This window comes from Lissotriton helveticus, chromosome 8 (assembly GCF_964261635.1).
Source record: "Lissotriton helveticus chromosome 8, aLisHel1.1, whole genome shotgun sequence".
NCBI lineage: Eukaryota > Metazoa > Chordata > Amphibia > Caudata > Salamandridae > Lissotriton > Lissotriton helveticus.
Genome location: NC_136069.1, coordinates 1022230378 through 1022253907, shown reverse-complemented (window position 1 = coordinate 1022253907; position 23530 = coordinate 1022230378). Strand labels below are relative to the sequence as shown.

Genomic DNA, 23530 nt, shown 5'->3' with positions numbered 1-23530 from the left:
TAGCACCTGGGTCTGAATAGGGCGGTACCTGCTTTCCACAATGCTGGCTCCACTTCCTGTGGTGTGTCTGATGACCCTGGCCCACATTGACAAAGGAAGAAGTTGTGCACTGGCACAATGCACCCAGAACTGGTTTGGGCTTGGTACAGACACTCTCTGCCTTCAGAGACAAAGGATTTTGGTGTATAAAAAGGGGGCCCCAGACCCCAGAACCTCAGATCACTTCTGAGAAACAAGACGACAATTTGCCCAGGAGAACAACCAAGGAAGCTGAAGGAGGAGACTGCCCCTGTGCTGTGCTGTTGGGGTTGGCCTGCAGTGGTTACTTTATTTGCCAAGGAAAGGCGAAAAGGAACTTTGTGTGTACTTTTGCAATCTTGATGAAGAATCTTCAAGGGCTTGAACTGGGCTTGCATCCTGCTTGAAGTCTCAGGGATACAAGACTTCACCACCAGCTCCCCTGAATTCGCTTTCTGAGGAATTCTGCCTGCAGAGAGGTGCCTACTGTTATTTGGGTCCTCTGAGAAGACTCCGAGTCGCTGGGAGCTGGAAGTGCGACGCAACGAGGAAAAGCGTGTCGCCGCCGCAGCAGTTGCTGTCACATCGACGAAGAAGCCTGCTGCCGCAGTTCGCCCTTGCATCATCGACAAAGCGTGTTGCATCACCGGAGAAGCGTGTCGCCGCCGCAGAAATCGCTGTCGCATCACTAGAGAAGCGTGTCGCAGCTCAAAAGTTACTGAGTTCGCCACACGGCCGTCGGAGTGCACACATCACATCCAATGTTGTTGCATCGCATCAAGACGCCATTTTAGTCGCATGGCACAGATCGTTGCATCGCATCGAGGCGCCATCTTGTCGCATCGCACCGGATCACAGTAAGAAACCGACGCATCACCTCCTCTCCTGTAAGGAACCGATGCATCACCTTCCCTGCGCTGCAGTAAGGAACCGACGCATCACCTCCCCCGAAGCAAGGAACCAACACATCATCTTCCCTGCGACCCCTTTTGTTTGTATTGCATGACGCATCCAAGGTACTTTGAGAGTAAAGTTTGCATTTACCATCTACATTGAGCTAAGCTATTTCTACCATTTTAAAGCCTATTTTTGATTACAGTATTGTGGATTTTTTTCGTTTGGTCTCGTGTTAAGTCTAGTAAAGATTACTTATTTTTCTAAACTGGTGTGGTGTCCATTTGTAGTGTTTTCACTGTATTGCTGTGTGTGTTCACAAAGGCTTTACACACTGCCTCTGAGATAATCCTGTCTGCTCGTGCCAAGCTACCATGGGGGTGAGCAGGGGTTATTTTAGAAGTGTACGCCCTTACCCTGACTAGAAGCAAGGGTTCCTATTTGGTCAAAGGTACCTACCTCTGCCAACTAGTGGCCCCCAGTTCTAGCACTCCATGACAGCGTGTACTTCACACACTCACTACCCTGACACGGTCGGCCAAAGGCCCACCCTTTGTAGACTGTCCCCAAGTCGACACTGGTTTTTCCCTGGGCCCTCGTTGCCATTCCAAGTGCTAATTCACCGACCCTAGCCGCAGTACCGGAAAACCTCACATTCATGCACTTGAACTACTTTGCCCGCCCCATCCATACCCCCAATGACTCTTGCTCCCCCACCCTAGGCAACAAGCCTTCTCATAGCTACTTCCTTCTGATGCATGCCAAGGCTCCCACCAACACCTAATCCACCCTCAAGCAACGTTCTTACCACGTCAAATCAGTCGGGACCTACTGAAACAACAAGTGAGAACTTGTCCTGCTACCTTATGTTACTTTTACTGATAGTGTTTGTTTTATGTATTATCAAAATCAATAAAAAATATTATTCAAAAATCAGGTAGGCATGTCAGAAATGCTGATTTGTTTTCCTTTCTGATACCTTTGTTTTGGAAGTATGATAGGTGATTGGAGCTCCTCGAGCAGTTACACTGATATCCTCTTAATTTGAAAAGGTCATTATTTGTACCTTGATTAGATGAGTTTGGGCTGGAGAAATTTAATGAGCAGCCGAATCCTTGATATAGAGAGACATATTTTCTGTATTACTTCAAGTGTCAATGTCACCAGAGGGATCAACCTTGATGAGTTTAATTTGGATAAATATTTGAGAGTTGATTTTGTTATCCTTTTCCTGGTACTTATCCTTTTTTCTGCCTTTTTTGCACGGAAGATGATATTTTGAAGTCATTACGAGGAAAGGGACGGGAAGATGGTCTGACCAATCCGCTTCAAATAAAGACACTTTATGGGCAAGGCTTTAGCAATAAAATTGACCTTTGTTTTGGTTTGACAATGAGGAGTGATTGTGAAAGGCCTGGTAGGTTTTTGACGCAGAGTACTGCCCATCACGGTTGAGGTCTCCCAGAAATAAGCTATGGAAAGTGAGCATAGGGTTTTGATTAATTTATACATTTATCTTGTCAATGAAGTTGGTTTTAGGTTCAGATGGAAATAGAATAAATGCATTTTTGCGATGTTGCCAGAAAACTGAGAAATGCGTAATGTAATGCTGTGATAATTATACCTGTGATCATACATGAAGTAAACTGTACTTGCTGAAGTATTTATTGTATTTTTCCGTCCTGTTCAGAAGGTGACATGCAACATTGGCACCTTTGCCTGGATGTTGGAACATCCCAGATTGCTGTGGTAGTTTATACTATGTCATGTTCTGTACTGCCTGTTCTAATGTTTCCTCCTAATCTGGAGTGGTGTGGATATGTTTAAGTGCTGCTCAATGAGATCTTTATTTCAGCTTGAAAAAATAAGTTGGTTAATGCAAAATTAATGAAGATAAAATGCTGCTCAATGAAATATTAGTCCAGTTTGGAAAAATAAATTAGTGAATGCAAAATTAATGAAGATATGCTTTTTTGTAGATTGAAGCTAAGGAAGGGTACACACAAAGACAAAGTCTGTTGAAAGATATCGAAATTGTGAAAAGCCGAGAAGCGAACCTGAAGCAAAGGATGGAAGCATTTCAACTGTATGTGAATCTGAGTATATAATCTGCATCTTTTAACTGTTAAAGGAGGATTGGCATGTGTTAGAATAATCTTGTCAGATCAGTTGTTTCTTTGTAAGTCAGTTACCTTACATAGTTAATGAGACATTAATTACATTTTTTACTCTAAAAAAACTATCTGATAGAGACTTCTAGCTGCAGATTCCTTACCTTTGAATTTCCCAGGCGTCAGGCTTGATCTGGAAACTTGCACCGCCGGGTGGCTCCATTCGGCTTCGTGTGTCTGCAGTGTTGGTTATGATGTTGCGGTTACCGATATAGGCACCACCTAGGCTTACAGACATCAGTTCTTTTCTTTCTGCACGAGTTAAGCGCCGATCTGGGAAGAGTTACCCCTCAATCACTTTTTGACAGGTCTTTTTTGCGGCTGCCAGACCAACCCTCTTTCTTTAGGTCTCCGATTATAAATAGGTTTTTGAAGGGGCTGGCTCACTTGTTTCTGCCCATGCCCTTTGTTATGCCGCAGTGGGACCTTAATTTGGTCCTCACCTATCTTATGTGTGCTCCCTTCGAGCCTTTACACAGCTGTCCTCTCTGGCTGCTTACCATCAAAACAGCCTTACTAGTGGTGATTACATCTGCCGGAAGGGTGAGTGAGTTGCAGGTGCTGTCTTGTACGCCTCCCTACATGATGTCCTTTCCAGAAAAAGTGGCGCTTCATTCTTCCCAAAGGTGGTGACCCCATTCCTTCTGTATCAGTCTATCACGCAGCTCACCTTCTTTGCTCGCCCGCATCCCTCTAAAGAAGAGGAGCGTCTCCACTGCCTGGACCCAAATAGAGCGTTGTCGTTCTACTTTGACTGCATAAAAGAGTTCCAGGTGGACGACCTACTCTTTGTGCGTACGTGGGAGCTAATAATGGACAGGTAGTGCAGAAAAGGGCCATTTCTCACTAGGTTGTTCTCTGCATTAAGATCTGCTATGCTCTGGCTAAGAAGCACCCCTGAGGGATTAAGGGCCCATTCCACCAGGGGAAATGATGCAGGTGTCCCAGTCCTGGATATCTGTCAGGCAGCAACTTGGGCATTTTTTTACACGTTTGTCAAGCACTACTGACTGGACAGTCAGGTCCGCCAGAAGGGGCACTTTCATTATAGCAGGTAATAATTATTTGTAACTTCCAGCAGTTTACATGAATTTTTCAATGTCCAAGACTGAACATATAAAATTATGAACAGTAATACTCGATCCTGCAGGACTTCCTAGTGTAACAACCCACTGCTCGGATGTTATGGCTTGGGTATCTACTTCAAAGATAAGAAATCTGCAGCTAGAAGTCTCTATCAGATGAACAAGTTACTTACCTTCGGTAACGCATTATCTGGTACGGACTCTATCTAGCTCTAGATTCCTTACAGGCCCTCCCATGCCTCCCCGCTTTGGGGACCGATTTTGTTAGGAGTAGGGTTACTCGCCTTTTTAGGTCCCTAATTTTGTACACGTTCTCGTCCGTTACTTTGTGACTCTGTGCTTCCGGCGTGGAAAAAACAAAAAGTACTGATGTCCGCCCGCCTGGGTGGTGCCTATATAGATGACGGCAACGTCATAACTGATGCTGCCAACGACATCACGTGTAGCCGAATGGAGCCACCCAACGGCGCGCTCAAGAGGTATTGCTCAGCAAACCTTTACGGATCCAGCCTGACACCTGGGAAATTCAAAGGTTAAGAATTTGAAGTTAGATAGTCTTTACTAGATAATGCATTACCGATGGTAAGTAACGTATTCTTTCAAGCAAGTTGTGCGATGAGTTAAACCAGATCTCTTTAAAGTCCAACTGCTGCTATTAATAAATGCACACCCAAGTTCAGTGCGATAGAAATATTATAACTTTTCTGTTTTTATTATCTATAAAACATAAAGTAGGTGATTTGGATGGGTTTCCTTAAATTCACTTACCTGTTTGTATACCAAAATGACATGGGGTACATGATGAAATAACATGTGACACAATGTAGAGGTTGTGCAGTAAAAGAATTTGGACTCACTAAATGCAAAGCAGTTTGTTTCACCCACAGGACCTTTATGATAAGTTTTTTTCTGATTATTCTTGTTATGCCTCAATGTTTTGCTATTATGTAGCCCTGCCCTCCTTCTGCTTCTTCCTTTGCCATTAATGACTGATTAAATCATACAATTCAATTCAATTCAAAAGACCTTTATTCGAATTTCATAAAATTCATAAAAGCACATACAATAAAAACAGTCCCAATCTTTATACAAATCTAGTTACAATAATCATAATTTTTAAAATTTGTTACAGCTCTCATAAATCAAGTTTCAGGGGTTTTCCATCATTTTGCGTACACAAGTTATCAGTCTCAGGAAAGTGCTAGTGCGAAAAATCAGTTTGTCTGTATCCAGGGAAAGCAACATTAGATAAGACTCCCCTAAAGAGAGGGGTCTTCGTTTTCTAAAATATGGAGATAAAAACCATTTGATATACTTTAAATAAAATTTACAGAAGAATAGGATGTGCAAATCATTCTGCGTGCTTATCCCATCACACCGGCATGGTTTATAGTGCGATGTCTGGTGATAACCCAATAAAAATTTTACAGAGCCCGCCCTTAGGCGGAATAACAGCGATCTTTCCCAATTAGTCATGGGGAGAGTGAGATAGGGTGGGAGTGGTTGCCTACTCAGTTCATTCCCCATATAAGCCACAACAGATGATTTGAGTAATTCCTTACCCATTCTTTCTGAATTATAAAGTGCATATAGTGCATCTTTTAACTCATTTTTGTCTTTAGGCTCTATCCTGGATGGGTCAGAAAAAAGATCTCCCCTTCCCACGGTGTGCAGTGTCTTAGAAACTCCCGCAAGCCATGGGATTGCTAAGCCCTTTTCACATTTAAGACAGTCGTTTATAATATCCTGTGTTAGGGTGGCTGAGTTATTCCTCCAAATCCTAAGCCAGAATAAAGCTGGTCTAGTCCTAATATAATCACATGCATAGGGGAGATTTAATTCCTTATGACAAATAAACTCAGAGGATGAGATTGGGGCACCCAAAGTCTTTCTACAGAATCGATTTTCTTCTCGTTGGATGCTAGGACTTTTTCCCCAAACCCCAGACCTCTGCCCCATATGTGACTACTGGTATGCACTGCAACTTAAATGTTTTTAAAATAGCTCTAATAGCACCTATTTTTTTGGGACGTGGCAAACTCAAGATGGAGTTGGTGGCTTTTGAGAACTTGCTCGTGGCGTGGGCCAAATGCCCACTCCATGAGCCGTTCGCAGCAAAAACCAGACCCAAATACGGAAATGTGTCCAAGTATTCTAATTTATCTGTCCCCACATGTATAGTATGAGCTTCCGTTTCCCTGGGCCACAGGGCATAATAAAAAAATGTTTGAAATTCAATCGCAGATCTAGAAACTCCATATATTGAACAAAGGTTTTAACAAGTAAACGGAGGGCATTAGGTGTGCGGCCCATAAGGACCGCATCATCTGCGTATAAAAGAACCGGTAATGGTTGCCCCTGGATTTTTGGCACATCTGGTGTCACCTGTTTTAAAGATTTAGCTAACCCATTGATATAAATAATAAAAAGCACGGGTGCTAAAACGCTCTCTAACCCCCCTACCTACTTTAATAGGTTCAGAAACTTTCCCGCCCATCCCAATCCTAACTTGTGCCTTAAGGTCAGTGTGGAGATAGGCCAGAAAATTGACAAGCGCCTCATCTAGTCCATAGTCCAAAAGGATGGACCAGAGTTTGGATCTATTGACTAGATCGAAGGCGGATGAAAGATCCATAAATGCAAGGTAAATAGGGGACGATTGAGCGATGTTATACTTGTCAATTACCAGCTTCAAATTTAGACATTGCTCCACCGTGCCCACCTTGCTCCTAAAATCCATCTGACAGGGATCCAATAGTTCGCAATCCTCTGTCCACTCCAACACCCTATTGTAAAGGACTCGCCCCAAGATTTTTAAGGTGTTATCCAAGAGTGAGATCGGTCTATAGTTGACCGGATCTGACCTATCACCCTTCTTGAAAATTGGAACTATCGTACTAGTGGACCAGGTGTTGGGCATAGGCACGGAGGGGAGACTGTTAAAAACATTTAGAAGGATCGGTGCCCATAAGTCCGGGCTAAACTTAATAACATCTATAGGGAGTCCGTCAGGACCAGGAGCCTTGTTACCAAGGCTCTGTCTGATGGCTACTTCTACCTCATGGAGACCAATCTGCAGACAACACGGATGCCCAGGAACAGCACTTATTATGTCCTTAGTTGGTGTGGTATATATTTTAGAGAAATGGGCCTCCCAGGCACTGCTGGTTATATTGCAACTGGTTAAGGTTAATTGTTTGCCCATATCTCGCATTTTCCTGACGGCCGTCCAGAAGGGGCCACTGCTCTTCTGATTTGCACTTCCGACCAGTGACTCCCACTGCTCCGTCAGTAATGCAGCTTTCCGCTCTGCAATTTTAAATTTATAATATTTCCTAGCTGCCTGTACCTCTGCTATGCATCTAGGTTTAATAGTTAATACCCTACGCAATGCCCTGTTTGCTAATGAGCAGGCGGAGTCAAACCACCTTGGGTCTTTCTCTTTCTTTGGCATCGGGACTGATAAAAAAGTTTTTATAACAAGACATAATTTGCCAAAGTCCGCGATTATCCTGAAGCAATTTCCATCAAAGGATAAGCAAGAGTTGATCAGGTAGGAATGTTCCTTTTTCACTGTTTCTAATATGGCCCCACTGTCCACTCCCCTCCATTTTAATCGCAGGCCATCTCCTGAAGGGGTGATGTCTCTTGCACCATTTAAATTAGCGTATACAGGGCTTGGTCCTAATTGTAGGGTAACTATAAGAGGATTATGGTCTCCAAATGATGTTTCCAACACTGTAGACTTTATTATGCGATCTATTAAGTGGGGGGACATAAAAATAAAATCAATGGTTGAGGAGCAGTCTCTGCCTCTAAATGTGGGGGCATGATGAGTGCTAGAGAAATGACCTACTTCCAAGGCATTACTAAGAGCATGCTCAGTTAAGAAGTTCGAAACCCCTACGTTCCGCTTGATCAAGTTGGGTTTTTCCCTTAGACCGGTGGTTCTTTGTAATTTTCGCGTTAAAATCCCCCCCAATGAGGATCCCCATCTCCTCATCTATATCTGAGTTTTCTTCCAAGTTAGATAAAATCTTGGAGAGCACTGTGAGGTTCTTATTTGGGACAGAGTTGAAATCATTATTATAAAAATTTATTAAATAAATCCGGGTCTGTCTCTAGAATTCGAGAACCTGTACATTTAGGTTCTCAATTGATAAATCTCTAATAGTGCCACCAACCGATATTTTAATCCCAATGAATAGTCCACCCACTGCGCGACCGAAGTCGGGCTTGGGTGCTATCACATTAAAACAGTAGTAGCCCTCTATATGTAAGTTTCCTGTGGCCCATGTCTCCTGAAACATAATAATGTCTTTACCTTCCAATAACTGTACCCATTGCGGGTCTGACAATCTTGGTTCTAACCCAGCAACAATCCAACTAAGGATTGTCAGGTCGCACTTGCTAGTGGGGCCGACTAACTTCCTCCTGGCACTTTTGTCTGTGTCTGGTTTGGCTTTTATCAATATTGAATTTACATTCTCTTGTGTAACTGTGGGCGAGGGAATGGGTTCATTTAATACTGTTCCCATAACTACTTTAACATTAGTAATTCCTGAGTGTTCCCCTTTTTCACTTTCCTCCTGAGGTTTGGTATTACCCTTGTTATTTTCCAGTCAATCTTGATCTTCCAGGTTTGAAAAGACTTGTTCAAACCGATTGAACGTTGGGATATTATATGTATACCTCACCTCATTCCGGGGCATATTTTGATTAAACCTTAAGTTGGGCCTCTCTCTTGAGTTGTGCTGGGGGGGAATAGAAAAACATGGGTGGAATGTTGGGTACATTGGAGATATGGAGTCAGAGTGAGTCAAAAATACTTTATTCGATTATTTTAAAATCATAAAAGTATACTACGCACACAATTATACAGAAAAACACATACATACACTAATCAACAATGCAATTCAGTTATAAGCAATTGATTAAAAACGGTTAAGAACAATTGAGTAGGAAAAAGTCAGAAACAGTTATTATTTAAAAATAATTCATATACCCTAAAACCATCATATTACAGTTATAAGTAGTTTCATTTGCCTTGCAACTTCATCCTAAAAGCTTGATCACAACAGGGAGAAAGTAAATGAACAACTCTTAACAGGATAAAGTTAAATCTAAACTTGGGCTACTCCAGAATACATTCCATCATTGGAGTATTCAACAATCTATGCCGTTTAGCTCGCATCGATGCTACCAAGAAATTAGCAACCCCGAACATCACAATAGGGGTCTCCATAAGTTGTAAAAACAACAATGCAGGTTTCACTTGCATAAATCCCTTGTCCCTCAGAAGTGGTATGATATATTTTTTCCTTCCCTCAACAAAAAAGGGACAAAAAAAGACAAAGTGTATCAGGTCTTGATCAGTGAAGCCATCACATTTACAAGGAGCATTATCCCTAGGCATACTCCATTTCAGATATTCACCTAATAAAAGATGCATCTGGTTAAAACGGAATTTCGTCAATAGCCATCGATGATATGGCCTGTTCACTACAATCAAATAAGGCTGAATAGTCATAGTTGATATTACTGTGTAGTGTGCCCTTACTGTAGTTTTCTCAATTTCCAGGGCTTCACGATGGATATTTCTATAATTCATAAATTGAACTTTTATCCATGTGACATCATCTTTACACAGGCTTTCGGGGTTAAAGTATAATTCCGGGCGGCCCAATTGTGTAGCTACGGTTTTAATATGTTTCAACCATTTTATGTCTTTGGCTCTATCTCTCCCCATACAATCGCTGATAATTTTGCGATTTAAAGTCAGACTAGGATTCAGCCATAATTTCACCCAAAGAAGTAGAGGGGCCATATTAAGTGCATCCTCAATATAACCTAACCCTAGTTCCGTGTGGACAGCAAAGGAGGGGGTAGACTGTGGTAAACCCAATAGAGAACGCATGGATTTGTTCTCTTCTTTCTGAATTGGGGCAAGATCCTTATAGCCCCAGATCCCAGCCCCATATCTTGCTAGGGCCAAAGTTTTGGCTCTATACAGGGTGAGTATGGCTTCTGTGGGTTTCCCTCCCAGTCTTTTAGCGAAATTCAATATGGCTGCAAACGACCTGCGCACAGCCAATGCTTTATTTGTAATCTGGGGAGTCCAGGTGCCCAAGTCATCGAATATTACGCCTAGGTATGTAAATGTTTTAACTTTGGACAGTATTACACCGTTACATCGCAAGGTTTTTGTGGTTTTCTTTCCTTTCCCCAGTGACATAACGTGTGACTTTTCCATATTTACTACCAGGTCTAATTTCTGCATAAAAATCCCAAATGAGTCAAGACGCACCTGTAATCCATTTGGGGTTCTAGAAATAAGGACCGTGTCATCGGCATACATCCGTACGGGCAGGGGGAACCCACCCATGCTAGGTATATCTGGTGTAGCAGTTGATAGAATTGAATATAATGAGTTGATATACAAAGAAAACAACATGGGGGCTAGGATGCACCCCTGTCTTACCCCTCTAGCTGATCTAAACCCAGCGGTGCATTTTCCATCCATTGTCATACGCACTGATGCAGTCAGATCTCTGTGCAAATAGGCTAGGAAATTTACAAGTGCTGGGTCCAAACCCAACTCCATGAGCATTGTCCACAGCTTCGACCTATTGACTAAGTCGAAAGCTGTGGACAGGTCCATAAAAGCCAGATGAATCGACCCCCTAGCAGCAACAGTATATTTACAGATGGTCATATACAGATTAAGACACTGGTCCTCTGTGCCCCTCCCGGTTCTAAACCCATATTGGGTATTGCATAAAATTTCGTTTTCTTTTTCCCACTTATTAATTTTGTTTAAAATGACTTTGCCTAGAATCTTAAATGACGAATCGATCAACGATATCGGTCTGTAACACCTAGGGTCTCCCCTTTGACCTTTTTTAAACATTGGGATAATGATGGAATGTGACCAGGATGTAGGTATATTAGATTTGTCCATACAAACTAGGTTAAAAACATTTGCAAGGACTATGGACCACACATGAGAGTGTGCCTTATACATATCAGCGGGAACCCCGTCCGGGCCGAGGGCCTTACCACCTGCTGTGTTTTCTATGGCATTTTGTACTTCTTTCACCGTAATTCTCAATGGGATTTCTGGGATTATAGATTCTATGGGGGTGAAAGGAGTTGTGGTGATTTTACTGCCATAGATAATCTCAAAATGGTCCAGCCATTGTTTCTCAGTGATGTTGACCTCCACCACCTCATTTTCTCTGCCATTAAACAGTGGTGTGTTCACTATAGACCAAAACTTGGCACTGTCCCTCAAGGTCAGTCTATCATATAATGATTCCCAGGCCTTGGCTTTAATTTCACTCTTACGTGCCTCAGTCGTTATTTTATACTCCCGCCTAAATCTTTTCACCTCTACAGTATTGCGCGGTGTACTTTTCAAGGCATCTAGTAAAATTTTATGAGCCTTGGAGCAATCGGCGTTGAACCACCCATATGCTTTGCGAGGCTTAAGATTGGGTTTACACGTGAGTATCTGTACAACATTTTTACATATAACTTCAAAGGCATTTATAACATTCCCTCCAGTAGTCAATGGATCTCTGCAAATGTTTAATTCTAGTCCTACTTTGTCACACAAATCATTAAAAAAAGTCATCTGGGATGATCTTAGACCATTTGACTCGTCTACCCTGGTCATGAGCCCGGATTTTTGTAGAATAAGTTGGTTGTAGTCCAGTATTTATTATGGTTGGGTTACTGTTAATTAGTTCCATAATAACCGGGTTATGGTCGCTAAATGTCGTCTGGGTTGCATTATAGAAGATGACATTTTTAAGGATACTGGGTGACCCAAAAATGAAATCAATAATAGTATTACTACCCCTGGCACTATATGTTGCCACTCTGTCTTTGGGGTTCACAAAAACGGGTTCTGAGATATCAAGATCTATCAGCAGTTCTTCTAAGGCACCCCCTTTTGCTGAATGTTCAAAGTGCAAGTGAGTCAAATAATCGTCTTCCAGGCAAACATCATAATGACAGTTCAATTCACATAAATGTGTGTTAAAATCACCTAAAAGTATATAATGAACAAATGTAGATTGACTCTTTTTATAGTCGTTTAAAAAATCGGTCAACATAAGGATATTTTCACTACCTTGTGAACCTTCTATTGAATTATAAAAATTTACATAGAGGATTTTTTCCCCCGTATTCATCAAAACCTCTAAAGCTTGGCAATTGGGAGAGTTTACATTTATAGTTTTCATCACCCCCATGTGGCTCACTGAAATTAAGAGCCCTAGACCTCCCTTGCTTCTCCCCCTATGTGACTTTTGTGCTGCTAAAAAAAAGGATACATAACTTTCTACCCAAAAGTTACATTCAGTGTCCCAAGTTTCTTGTAGTGCAACCACATCATGTTGTTTTATAATTTCCAGCCATAGTGTATCTTCCCTTTTGGCTTGGAGACCAGAAATGTTCCAAGTCATTAGTTTCAAATTTCTGGTTTCTGTGATTTTACAGGGCTGTTCCTCCACCCCCTCCTATGGGGACAGTCAATTATTAGCATCAAGTTCTGATAAGACAGCAACACTGTTTCTCAGTTCCAAAACAGGTGTAGAAGCTACTGAGTATTTGAAGTTTTGGGTCAATAGGGAGCTTAGTGGTTGAGTTGCCCAAGTAGCTAGGTGAGCATTATGTCGTGGGGTGTTTTTCCTTGTATTCATGGTCAGCAGGGGAGTTTGTTGTACTGGGCGAGGATAGAAAAAACCTAATGGGGCCGCACCAATTTGTCCAAGTGTAATATTTGTGGCGTCCCAAAATAGCCTAGAGCAAACATGTGGATTCCTAAAGTTTATGATGACACAGTCCTCAGAAAAGCATTTGGCGGTCGGCCCCAACCAAGCTACTCTACTTGCCAAGCTTACAGATGCTGAAATGTCACTTGGGCCTGAGCAATTTGTATCGCACCAGCTCTTTACGTTTTTCATAAGAGTTTGCTGGGTTTCTAACTCTCCTGGTTTGAGCCTCAAATGGAGTTGCCTCTGGGGGTAAGTTTATCCTTGGTTTTAGATATTGTCCATTACCCGATCTTTGGCTAATTCTCTTAGAGTCGTCCTCTTCATTGGCGTGAAGTCTATGGTTGTGCTTGGGGTCAGGAATTTGCTGGCGAATTGTATGCAATGTTTTATCTACGGATTTAGAATTGTTTGTGGGATCCGGTATAAAAGTATGTGGCAAAGGTATTGGATTAGGCATAATCGCTGCACTATTAGACTCCTCCATAGGTTGCCTTTGTTGTTTCAGGGGCAGTTGTGAGTCTAAGGCAAGGTGCTCCGTTACCTTTTGAAGTAACAGCGAGTTCATTCTATCACATTTACTTAATATACCAGATACACAGTCTTTTAGTGTTTCAACAATCTCACTTGAAATCTTAATCAACGTGGTTTCGATGGTATCTGTTAGAACCCTTTAAATCATGTCTTTTATTGTGCCTTCAAGCTTGGTTGAGGGTTGTCGTGATTTTGTGTTAGCTCTATACCGTAAAGCTTGCGTTTTGTGTGGTCTCGCAATTTTTCTGGTTTTTTGCATGTTTTGTGTTCCCCCCTCCGGAATTTGGGCACACTCAGGGGCCTCAAATGCAACTATAGGGTCCTCTTGGCGCACAATGTTCTGGTGCTCAGGTACAGTGTCATGGGCAGCGGTGATGATAACATTAGGTTCTAGGGGTAACATTGACTCTTTGGGGTCAATAAATGCACCTTCCAACCCAAGTTCTCGTTCTTTCTCGGCAATTTCTTTATTTAGCGTCCCCACCGCTGATGTTAAGTATGTCATGATGCTTTCAGAGGCATTTGTTTTACGGGCAATTTTAACTTTACTAGTGCCCCTGTAATCGAGGTCTGAAGTTTTCTCTTACCCATTCTGGCGACGTAGATGTTAGGGGTCCGGCCTGTCCTGTCCTCTAGCGTCCCCTGACGACCACAGACGGCCCGCCCTCTGCCCGGGCTCAGCCCGGCGCCGCCCGCGCGCGTCCCGCGGGCGGGAGGCTCCCCTCGGACTTTGTAGCGCCTCCGGGCGCTGTTGTGGCGTCACTGGTCCTGCGCCGGCCGGGGCAGCTGGGGGATGTGGTTCCCGCTGCTCCTGTGCCGACCGAAATGCCCCCTGGCTGCTGGTGATCCTGTGAGGGCTCAAAACCGTTCCCCTCACGGCGCGCTGTGGTGCAAGGTGCTTTGAGGTGTCCCGCCTGGCCGCTCGGCGCCCCTCGGACTTTGTAGCGCCTCCGGGCGCTGTTGTGGCGTCACTGGTCCTGCGCCGGCCGGGGCAGCTGGGGGATGTGGTTCCCGCTGCTCCCGTGCCGACCGAAATGCCCCCTGGCTGCTGGTGAACCTGTGAGGGCTCAAAACCGTTCCCCTCACGGCGCGCTGTGGTGCAAGGTGCTTTGAGGTGTCCCGCCTGGCCGCTCGGCGCCCCTCGGACTTTGTAGCGCCTCCGGGCGCTGTTGTGGCGTCACTGGTCCTGCGCCGGCCGGGGCAGCTGGGGGATGTGGTTCCCGCTGCTCCCGTGCCGACCGAAATGCCCCCTGGCTGCTGGTGATCCTGTGAGGGCTCAAAACCGTTCCCCTCACGGCGCGCTGTGGTGCAAGGTGCTTTGCGGTGTCCCGCCTGGCCGCTCGGCGCCCCTCGGACTTTGTAGCGCCTCCGGGCGCTGTTGTGGCGTCACTGGTCCTGCGCCGGCCGGGGCAGCTGGGGGATGTGGTTCCCGCTGCTCCCGTGCCGACCGAAATGCCCCCTGGCTGCTGGTGATCCTGTGAGGGCTCAAAACCGTTCCCCTCACGGCGCGCTGTGGTGCAAGGTGCTTTGAGGTGTCCCGCCTGGCCGCTCGGCGCCCCTCGGACTTTGTAGCGCCTCCGGGCGCTGTTGTGGCGTCACTGGTCCTGCGCCGGCCGGGGCAGCTGGGGGATGTGGTTCCCGCTGCTCCCGTGCCGACCGAAATGCCCCCTGGCTGCTGGTGATCCTGTGAGGGCTCAAAACCGTTCCCCTCACGGCGCGCTGTGGTGCAAGGTGCTTTGAGGTGTCCCGCCTGGCCGCTCGGCGCCCCTCGGACTTTGTAGCGCCTCCGGGCGCTGTTGTGGCGTCACTGGTCCTGCGCCGGCCGGGGCAGCTGGGGGATGTGGTTCCCGCTGCTCCCGTGCCGACCGAAATGCCCCCTGGCTGCTGGTGATCCTGTGAGGGCTCAAAACCGTTCCCCTCACGGCGTGCTGTGGTGCAAGGTGCTTTGAGGTGTCCCGCCTGGCCGCTCGGCGCCCCTCGGATTTTGTAGCGCCTCCGGGCGCTGTTGTGGCGTCACTGGTCCTGCGCCGGCCGGGGCAGCTGGGGGATGTGGTTCCCGCTGCTCCCGTGCCGACCGAAATGCCCCCTGGCTGCTGGTGATCCTGTGAGGCCTCAAAACCGTTCCCCTCACGGCGCGCTGTGGTGCAAGGTGCTTTGAGGTGTCCCGCCTGGCCGCTCGGCGCCCCTCGGACTTTGTAGCGCCTCCGGGCGCTGTTGTGGCGTCACTGGTCCTGCGCCGGCCGGGGCAGCTGGGGGATGTGGTTCCCGCTGCTCGCGTGCCGACCGAAATGCCCCCTGGCTGCTGGTGATCCTGTGAGGGCTCAAAACCGTTCCCCTCACGGCGCGCTGTGGTGCAAGGTGCTTTGAGGTATATAGCCTGATGGCACAATGGAGAATTATTCCTCGAATTAAAATTTGGGTCCATTAGATGCCTATAAAAATAACCTAGGGGGGAGGAGGGTTGTATTAAATTCCCAGGGTGAAGGCGGTGGGGCGCTGGCAAGCGTATTCTTGGCCCATTGGGGGATCTAAAATGTATGATTATGCAGTCCCCCTCAAACTTTTTCCTCAACGGGCCTACCCATCCCACTCTTTGTGTTTGGATGATTTGATTCATTTGATTCATTTCTTCTGTTGGAAAGTTACAATTTGCAGATAGCCAGTGGACTGTTCTATTTTTAAGGCTTGCGGGGTTTTCCTCTTGGTCCTTCCTCAGTTTAGGGACGTTAACTAGGACCGCAACGTAAGCCCCACATTCTGGAGGTAAACTAATGCGGGCCGGGACCTGTCTGACATTAGTTGACGGGGTTTGGGCCACCTTATCTGCTGGGAGGTTCTGAACATCCTTATTAGCTTGTCCAGCAGGTGGGCTTCTGCTATTGTCAATAGATGGATTTGTACCTTCTGGGCAAGTTACCTTCGTTACATTGGGATTAGAAGTCTGTTTTGCTGGAGGTTGAGTGCTTACTAAGTTTTTACTTGTACTCGGTATTGGGGGAGGAACTTTATTACGGACATCTGTTTTTGTATTAACTACATTGTTTTTGGCCTTAGTTCCACTGACTGTCCCTATATTAATTTTACTTGTTTGACTACGCCCTGAGCCCAGTTTCGCTACATGTTCATCTATTACTCTCAGCCTCTTTTCAATGGTTGAGATTTGTAGGCTAACTGGCCCTAATAGGTTAGAAAACAGTCACCTCCACTCCCTCTCGGACGTAGGCCCAGAGGCACCGACGGACAGAGCGGGGCCTCCTTTTCCCCGAGCGGGTGCCGGGTGAGGTGAGGTAACTTCCCACAAAACGCTGGGAAGGAATGAATGACTGGATATCCGCCAGAAAATATTTGGGTTCCAAGTTCCTGGTAGGAGTAATCCATTTTTTGTGCATGATTAGTAGCACTATTGTTATTAATAATTTTCACATTTGCAGTCGCTATAACCACCCGGTCCTGAAGAAAGCTTGGACACTATATCCATTTGAGCTGAAACATGTTGACCCCACTGCACTGCGCCACCAGATAGTTATTATTTTAAACTATCAGGCGTTGTTTTAACTCTTGACCCTAGGACAATACCTATTAAACTTAATTTTTGTCCCAGGAGCCAATTTTATTTTCACTATTTCTTCACTTTATCTTTCACTAGCACTGCACTCCATTAGTACTACCTGAAAAACACTGTGGTTAAGAAGAATACTTTCAAAATTCATCTCCGCACCATCACCAGGTGCGTTGGGTGAGATCTGGATTTATGATTTGTATCCCACATGACGATATTCCACCATAAGGGTGGGCTGATGGGAATTTTTTCAGCCCAGTGTTATTTCAATTGTGGTTTGATGGACTCACGGTTTTAGTTCTGACACGACACACAGACAATATTGTGGACCAGGCATCTCCTCGTGTTTTTCTAGAAAACAGAGTCTCCATCCTCCCCCAGAAGCCTTCATTCCCCAGCACTACACTGGCCTCTGAAGTTTGAGTGTGTATGTCATTAGGCTGTCCCTCCCCCTTACCCCCTCTGTGCCCTGCAGGTCCAAGATCCCCCCTCTGTTGTTTATGCCCACCCTTGCCCCTACGCTTATTTGCCAATGGCTCAATAACTATATGTTTCATTTTGCTCTTGGCCTTTGCCCCCTGGTTCGTACCGGCGAGCTAAAACTTCTTTCCTTATCCCTGTTTGACATGTCGGTGTTTGGGCACACTTCTATACTCTCTAAGTGTACCGAGTCATCTTCTGAGAATGGGAAACAGTCTTGGCTCATGTTCATATTTGACGTCAACATGGTGGGAGTCGATGAAATCCTACTTCCTGTGTAAGGGTGTTCTGATGGCACCGTACACTGAATTGAACAATTCTCCTTAAGTTCGGTTCCAGGAAGCCCTGCATATGATGCAGCAAGCAGAGAGTCAATTGAGTTATCTGGGTGCATAAATGTGGGCATACTTGGTGGGAGCGAGAAGCGTCTTTCGGTGTTCTCTATGGCTGTTGCCACAACACCAATAGTCTTCTGTAACATTTTGTCTATGGCCGTTCGGCTTGGCAATGGGGTAGTGATAGTTGTTGTGGCAGTTTTCTGCCTATTCTTTGGCCCAGGCATAGCCGGTGTTCTTTTCCCCATAATATATATATGTTGATCAGATACACTCACAGGAAAAATATACAATAAGTGGGTAGCTACGGTCCCTACGGACTACAGTCCACAAATTCCCACGGGGATATGGGGTGCAAAACCAGTTTTTGACACTAACCGGGTATATTAAAGTCCATGGAATATGTCCTGCCAAGGGGGATGGCCCAGCCCAGCATTGTCCGGCCCCGGACGGCCACAGACGGCCCGCCCTTTGCCCGGGCTTCGCCCGGCGTCCCGCGATGCGGGGGGCGCGCTGGTTAAATGCGCCTCCTGGCGCTATACTGGCGTCTGTGGTGCGCGCCGCCACTTGGCCTGCCGGGGAATGTAGTCCCGGGGCGGCGACACGAGGGAAATGCGCCCGGTGACTCCTGGCGGTGGCGGCGAAGAAACCCTCTCTCCCGCTGCCTCTCGTCTCAGGCTGCGTCCGCTGCTACAGCCTTCCAGGTAAGGACCCCCGCTCCTGCCGGGGGTCGCGCTGGTTAAATGCGCCTCTTGGCGCTATACTGGCGCCTGTGGTGTGCGCCGCTGCTTGGCCTGCCGGGGAATGTAGTCCCGGGGCGGCGACGCGAGGGAAATGCGCCCGGTGACTCCTGGCGGTGGCGGCGAAAAAACCCTCTCTCCCGCTGCCTCTCATCTCAGGCAGCGTCCGCTGCTACAGCCTTCCAGGTAAGGCTGGTTAAATGCGCCTCCTGGCGCTATACTGGCATCTGTGGTGCGCGCCGCCGCTTGGCCTGCCGTCCCGGGGCGGCGACGCGAGGGAAATGCGCCCGGTGACTCGTGGCGACGAAGAAACCCTCTTTCCCCATGCCTCTCGTCTCAGGCAGCGTCCGCTGCTACAGCCTTCCAGGTAAGGACCCCCGCTCCTGCCGGGGGACGCAGTGGTTAAATGCGCCTCCTGGCGCTATACTGGCGTCTGTGGTGCGCTCCGCCGCTTGGCCTGCCGGGGAATGTAGTCCCGGGGCGGCGACGCGAGGGAAGTGCGCCCGGTGACTCCTGGCGGTGGCGGCTAAGAAACCCTCTCTCCCGCTGCCTCTCGTCTCAGGCAGCGTCCGCTGCTACAGCCTTCCAGGTAAGGACCCCCGCTCCTGCCGGGGGGCGCGCTGGTTAAATGCGCCTCCTGGCGATATACTGGCGTCTGTGGTGCGCGCCGCCGCTTGGCCTGCCGGGGAATGTAGTCCTGGGACGGCGACGCGAGGGAAATGCGCCCGGTGACTCGTGGCGGTGAAGAAACCCTCTCTCCCGCTGCCTCTCGTCTCGGGCAGCGTCCGCTGCTACAGCCTTCCAGCACTGCTTCAAATGAGGCCTGTATATTTCAATGTCTCAATACCTCTACAGTGATGGGATCTCCTACATGGTATTTCTAAATTGGCCTTTTGCTGTCAATGTTTCATGGCAAATTGAATAGTATGCTGCAGTGTAGAAAAAGAGATTCCAGCTTACTCAGACAAGTGGTCCTCTGCATTCATAGGTCCTCCAGACAAGGATACTTTTTTGTGTGCTTTGTGCCCAGGCCACAGTGGTGGGGTACATCAGGACCCAGGCAGGTTGTTGAAGATAAATGTGTGAAGCTACAAGGGGCATCAATCGGAATGCACTCTGAGGTGCTTTGTGGCCTAACGTTGTTCACTGCATTGATGTGCAGTAGCAGCCGAAGCCTGCCTGTCATTATTTTCTTCATTGAAATTCAGCAAACGTTCTATACATCGGTATGGTTAAACCTAAACACCTGGAGGATTAGCGCGCCACATAAATTACGCAAATCACAAGCTAGGCACTAAAGGTAGTTTTTGGATTAAGGTGTAGAACTGCTCTTTAGGGATTGCAACACCAATGACAGTCTACATCTGCCCATCTCAAATGACTCTTTTTCTAGCAGAATTTGTAATCATCACTGATAAGCCAGAAAAAAAAATTCAGCAGGGAAATTTTAACCGTAGGCTTAGCTAGTGCTGTCCAGGCCAAGCGGAAACATGACGAGGCAGTGTGTCATTCCAAGATTAGTATTGCAGGTTTGGATTGGAATAAAACCATCCAAGGTGATCTGGAATAAGTAAAAGCACCTCCTGACATTTGTGTTTCACCTGCATTACAGCTTGACACAGAAGCATGGTTTTGGCCTGGTACAAGGGGGCACCCAGTATAGGTAAAAAACCAAACACTTGCAAACTTATAGCGCTGCAGAAATCATGCAGACCGCAAGCTAGGAACTCTGTGTAGTTGCCATATTTAGGCAGAGAGCTGTTCCTATTTATAGGAGTGCATCTTCCACACCAGCGACACTCTACCCATCTCAAATGTCTGTTGTTGTAGCAGAATTTTTGAGCGTTGGATTAGCACTTTTGAGGTGAACATATTTAGAGTGTCATTGGTGGTGTAGTTGCAGTCCATAAACAGGAGCAGCTTTCCACCGAAATCTGAGAACTACGCAAAGTTCCTAACTTGTGATTTTCACATCAATACGATTATAAACATGACAAGAAAAACATGATTTAAATGAAGATATACATATATGTAAGAAAAGAGGCGAATAAAAAAACCTGTACAAAAACCATTTAACCCTTAAATATCTTTCTTGAATGCAACCGGTCTGTGTCTAAATTTCACAAAACGATCACCTAATACAGCTCCCTGATTTCCAAATTGTAACACTTCGCTAATTAAGTACCAACATTCCTAAAAAGTAGGGTATTTTGAATGTGTCCTGTTTTTGCAAAGCAAAGACATATTGCATTGAAAATCAATTATTCCTTTGAATGTGTTAAAAAGTTATGATAAATGAAATATGTTACTCAGGGTTATCGTTGGCATTCAGAATAGCCTGTAATATTTTAGAGAGCTTAGACCTTAAGTCTAATAGCATGGACAGGCAGCAAACATATAGAGTCTGTATGAAAGGCAAAAAAGATATATGGCATCCCAGTTTTTGCAAGAGTTGGATAGAAGTCAAATAGCGTTTGGCGCATCTGAGCTTCTAATTGAGTGGGTATTATTATTGAATGTCTGAACTTAATAGATTTGGCCAGTATCAGTATAAATGCTAAGCCAAGAAGACCACTTCCTTCCCCACATCGCTTAATAGTCCTTGCATTGTTCAATTCAATGTGCATAAAAGGCTAAAATTCATTGAAAAACGAAAAGACCGGAAAATACAATGCTGGTGAAGGACAAAAAAAGTTGTCTGTAATTTGTAGATTTTTAAATAAATCGTCTTCAAGCTGTTAAAAAGATTTCAAATGTATTGTTATTGAAAGAGTCAGTAATTCTTTGGATGTTGTTATTTTGCCTCAATTCACAGTATTGGTCAAGTACAATGTTGGCTTGTCTGGATTATCCAGTGGTACGGCTGGGACAGGTTGTGGAGGAATTTGGAAAATTCTCTTCAATCCTGCCCCATTTCAGATGAATGTGGCCAGAATCTTAAATTAGCCTTCCTAAAGTGTGTTGTATCATTGAATTTTCATAGTACACATCTAAAAAAAATATATGTTTTGTTCAAGTAGCGCAGGTCTGTTACCAAAAGCCGCCATAAATACAATTTCCAGGCAGGCAGGCGTAATCACCCTGCCCAATTGTAGTAACAAAAGTGAATGAGCGCTCCTAGGCTGTTTATAAAGTAGGCGACAACCTAATGTAGTTGCCAAACATGGTGACTACGAATGTACAAAGGGAAAGCTCTAAACAGATATGGAAATTTAAATAATCTGACCATCTGAATTATGTTAATATGACCCACCGGGGAGATCAGCAGATTTCTCAGTTTATCCATTAGGTGCAGCAAGCCAACAAATGTTCATAGTTCAATTTTAAACTTACTTTTAGGTTTTCAGCAACAGAGACCCCAGGATACTACGCTATCATACTAATTCTAGGGTTTTGTTAAGCATGTCACCCGCAAGTAGGGTTTGGGCTTTGGGCAGATTCAGATTCTCTTGCTGTTATGCCAAATTCAGTGTCTATTTGATCATTTATTACTATAGGTTCATCCAATCTTAGTGTATTAACAGCAACATCATCTCTTTATTTGCAGTAACACAGATCAATCATCCAGGGCAAATTAACTAGAGTATTGATTGTAATAATTAAATAAAAAAAGGACACAATATAAATGGCATATAAAGGTGGAAACCCCTGATTGGTACCCCATTTGATAGATACTGTGGTTGTGGTGCTCCCATTAGCACATTGATGCGTGTGTGTTTTCTTACATTGTAGCTGACCGAAAAAGTAAATTGCTGACGAGAACCCACGTGTGGCATCATCTTTCACAAAACTGCAATAGAGACCCAATCGAAGGCCTTTTCAACGTCTAGTAATATATTTGCCATAGGCTTATGAAGAATATTTATTTATTTATTTATTTATTTGCATGTTTGTATGGCGCTGTGAATCGACTCCCAAGGGAGTATCTCCGCGCCTTTGGCAGCAACTAAAGACCAGAAAGCTAGTCATGATTTATTAGTGCCATCCATCAGGTGTTTTCCTAAGTTTTTATGGGTGGTGTCCTTACCCAGGATTAAATCATTTTGTATGGATATGTTAGCTAGAACTATAGCAAGAATTTTTGTAACCTGTTTTTGATCTGTGTTAAGTAGGAAAATAGGTTGATAAGATGTACAAATCATACCAATCCAGAAAGTGTTTTTATTTTATTTTAAATACAATTATTGTGGCTTTGGACCATGACTTCGAAAGGTAACCCAAAACAGTAGCCTCAGTAATCATTGTAAGTAGTAAAGGATCATTTTCTGTGACTAGCAATGTGTAGACCTCAGCAGTAATAGATCAGAGATGCTTTCCCTGAAGCTAGTTACTTTATACTTGCCAAAATCGCCTTGGTTGTAGTATGTGATCCTAATTAGCAGTTACAGTCTGTGTACAATTTTGGGAGTGGGATAGATTCTTAATACCTGTATGAGGCCCTAATTAGGTTTATATTATAATTAGTAATAGAGTATAATTCTACATAGAATTCAGAAACCCTGAGCAGACTACTTATTAAATCTGAAACTGTGTCCCGCTGAATCTCTAAGGGCTCCTTCTGAATTTTAGACTCCCTGCTGCTTATGTATGAGTGCAAAGAGTCAGCCTGATCTTCCCCAGTTTCCAATATTTCTTCCTTCCGTGCCAGATACAGTTGGTTCACCTTACCTGTATGCAATGCTGTAGGTTGACGCCATACTGCATGAACTATTTAAAGTTATTTGTCTGTTACTAGCTCAATTCTATATCATTCCAGGCTGGGCAATCCTCTGACTCTTTAAGTTGTTGACAGAGAGTATTCTCTTCAATGCAGTTGATTTTATTTATCGATGAGAAAAATGATTTAGTTTTGCACCTTTTTATAGGCAGAAGGAGAGTCCAAGACAATCAAAGCTGGTGTGAACCTTGGTTAGTTAGCATGAAGTGAGAGGCTT

At 45.1% G+C, this 23530-nt stretch overlaps 1 protein-coding gene across 2 annotated transcripts in view; it reads left to right on the top strand.

The window, feature by feature from the left end:
• Window positions 1-23530, top strand: part of OFD1 (OFD1 centriole and centriolar satellite protein) — a 635354-nt gene that overhangs the window by 127203 nt on the left and 484621 nt on the right. For both annotated transcript variants that reach the window (XM_078657861.1, XM_078657862.1), the window contains exon 9: window positions 2892-2998. In XM_078657861.1, the coding sequence (XP_078513987.1) occupies window positions 2892-2998 (107 nt within the window). The remainder of the gene's footprint in view (window positions 1-2891; window positions 2999-23530) is intronic.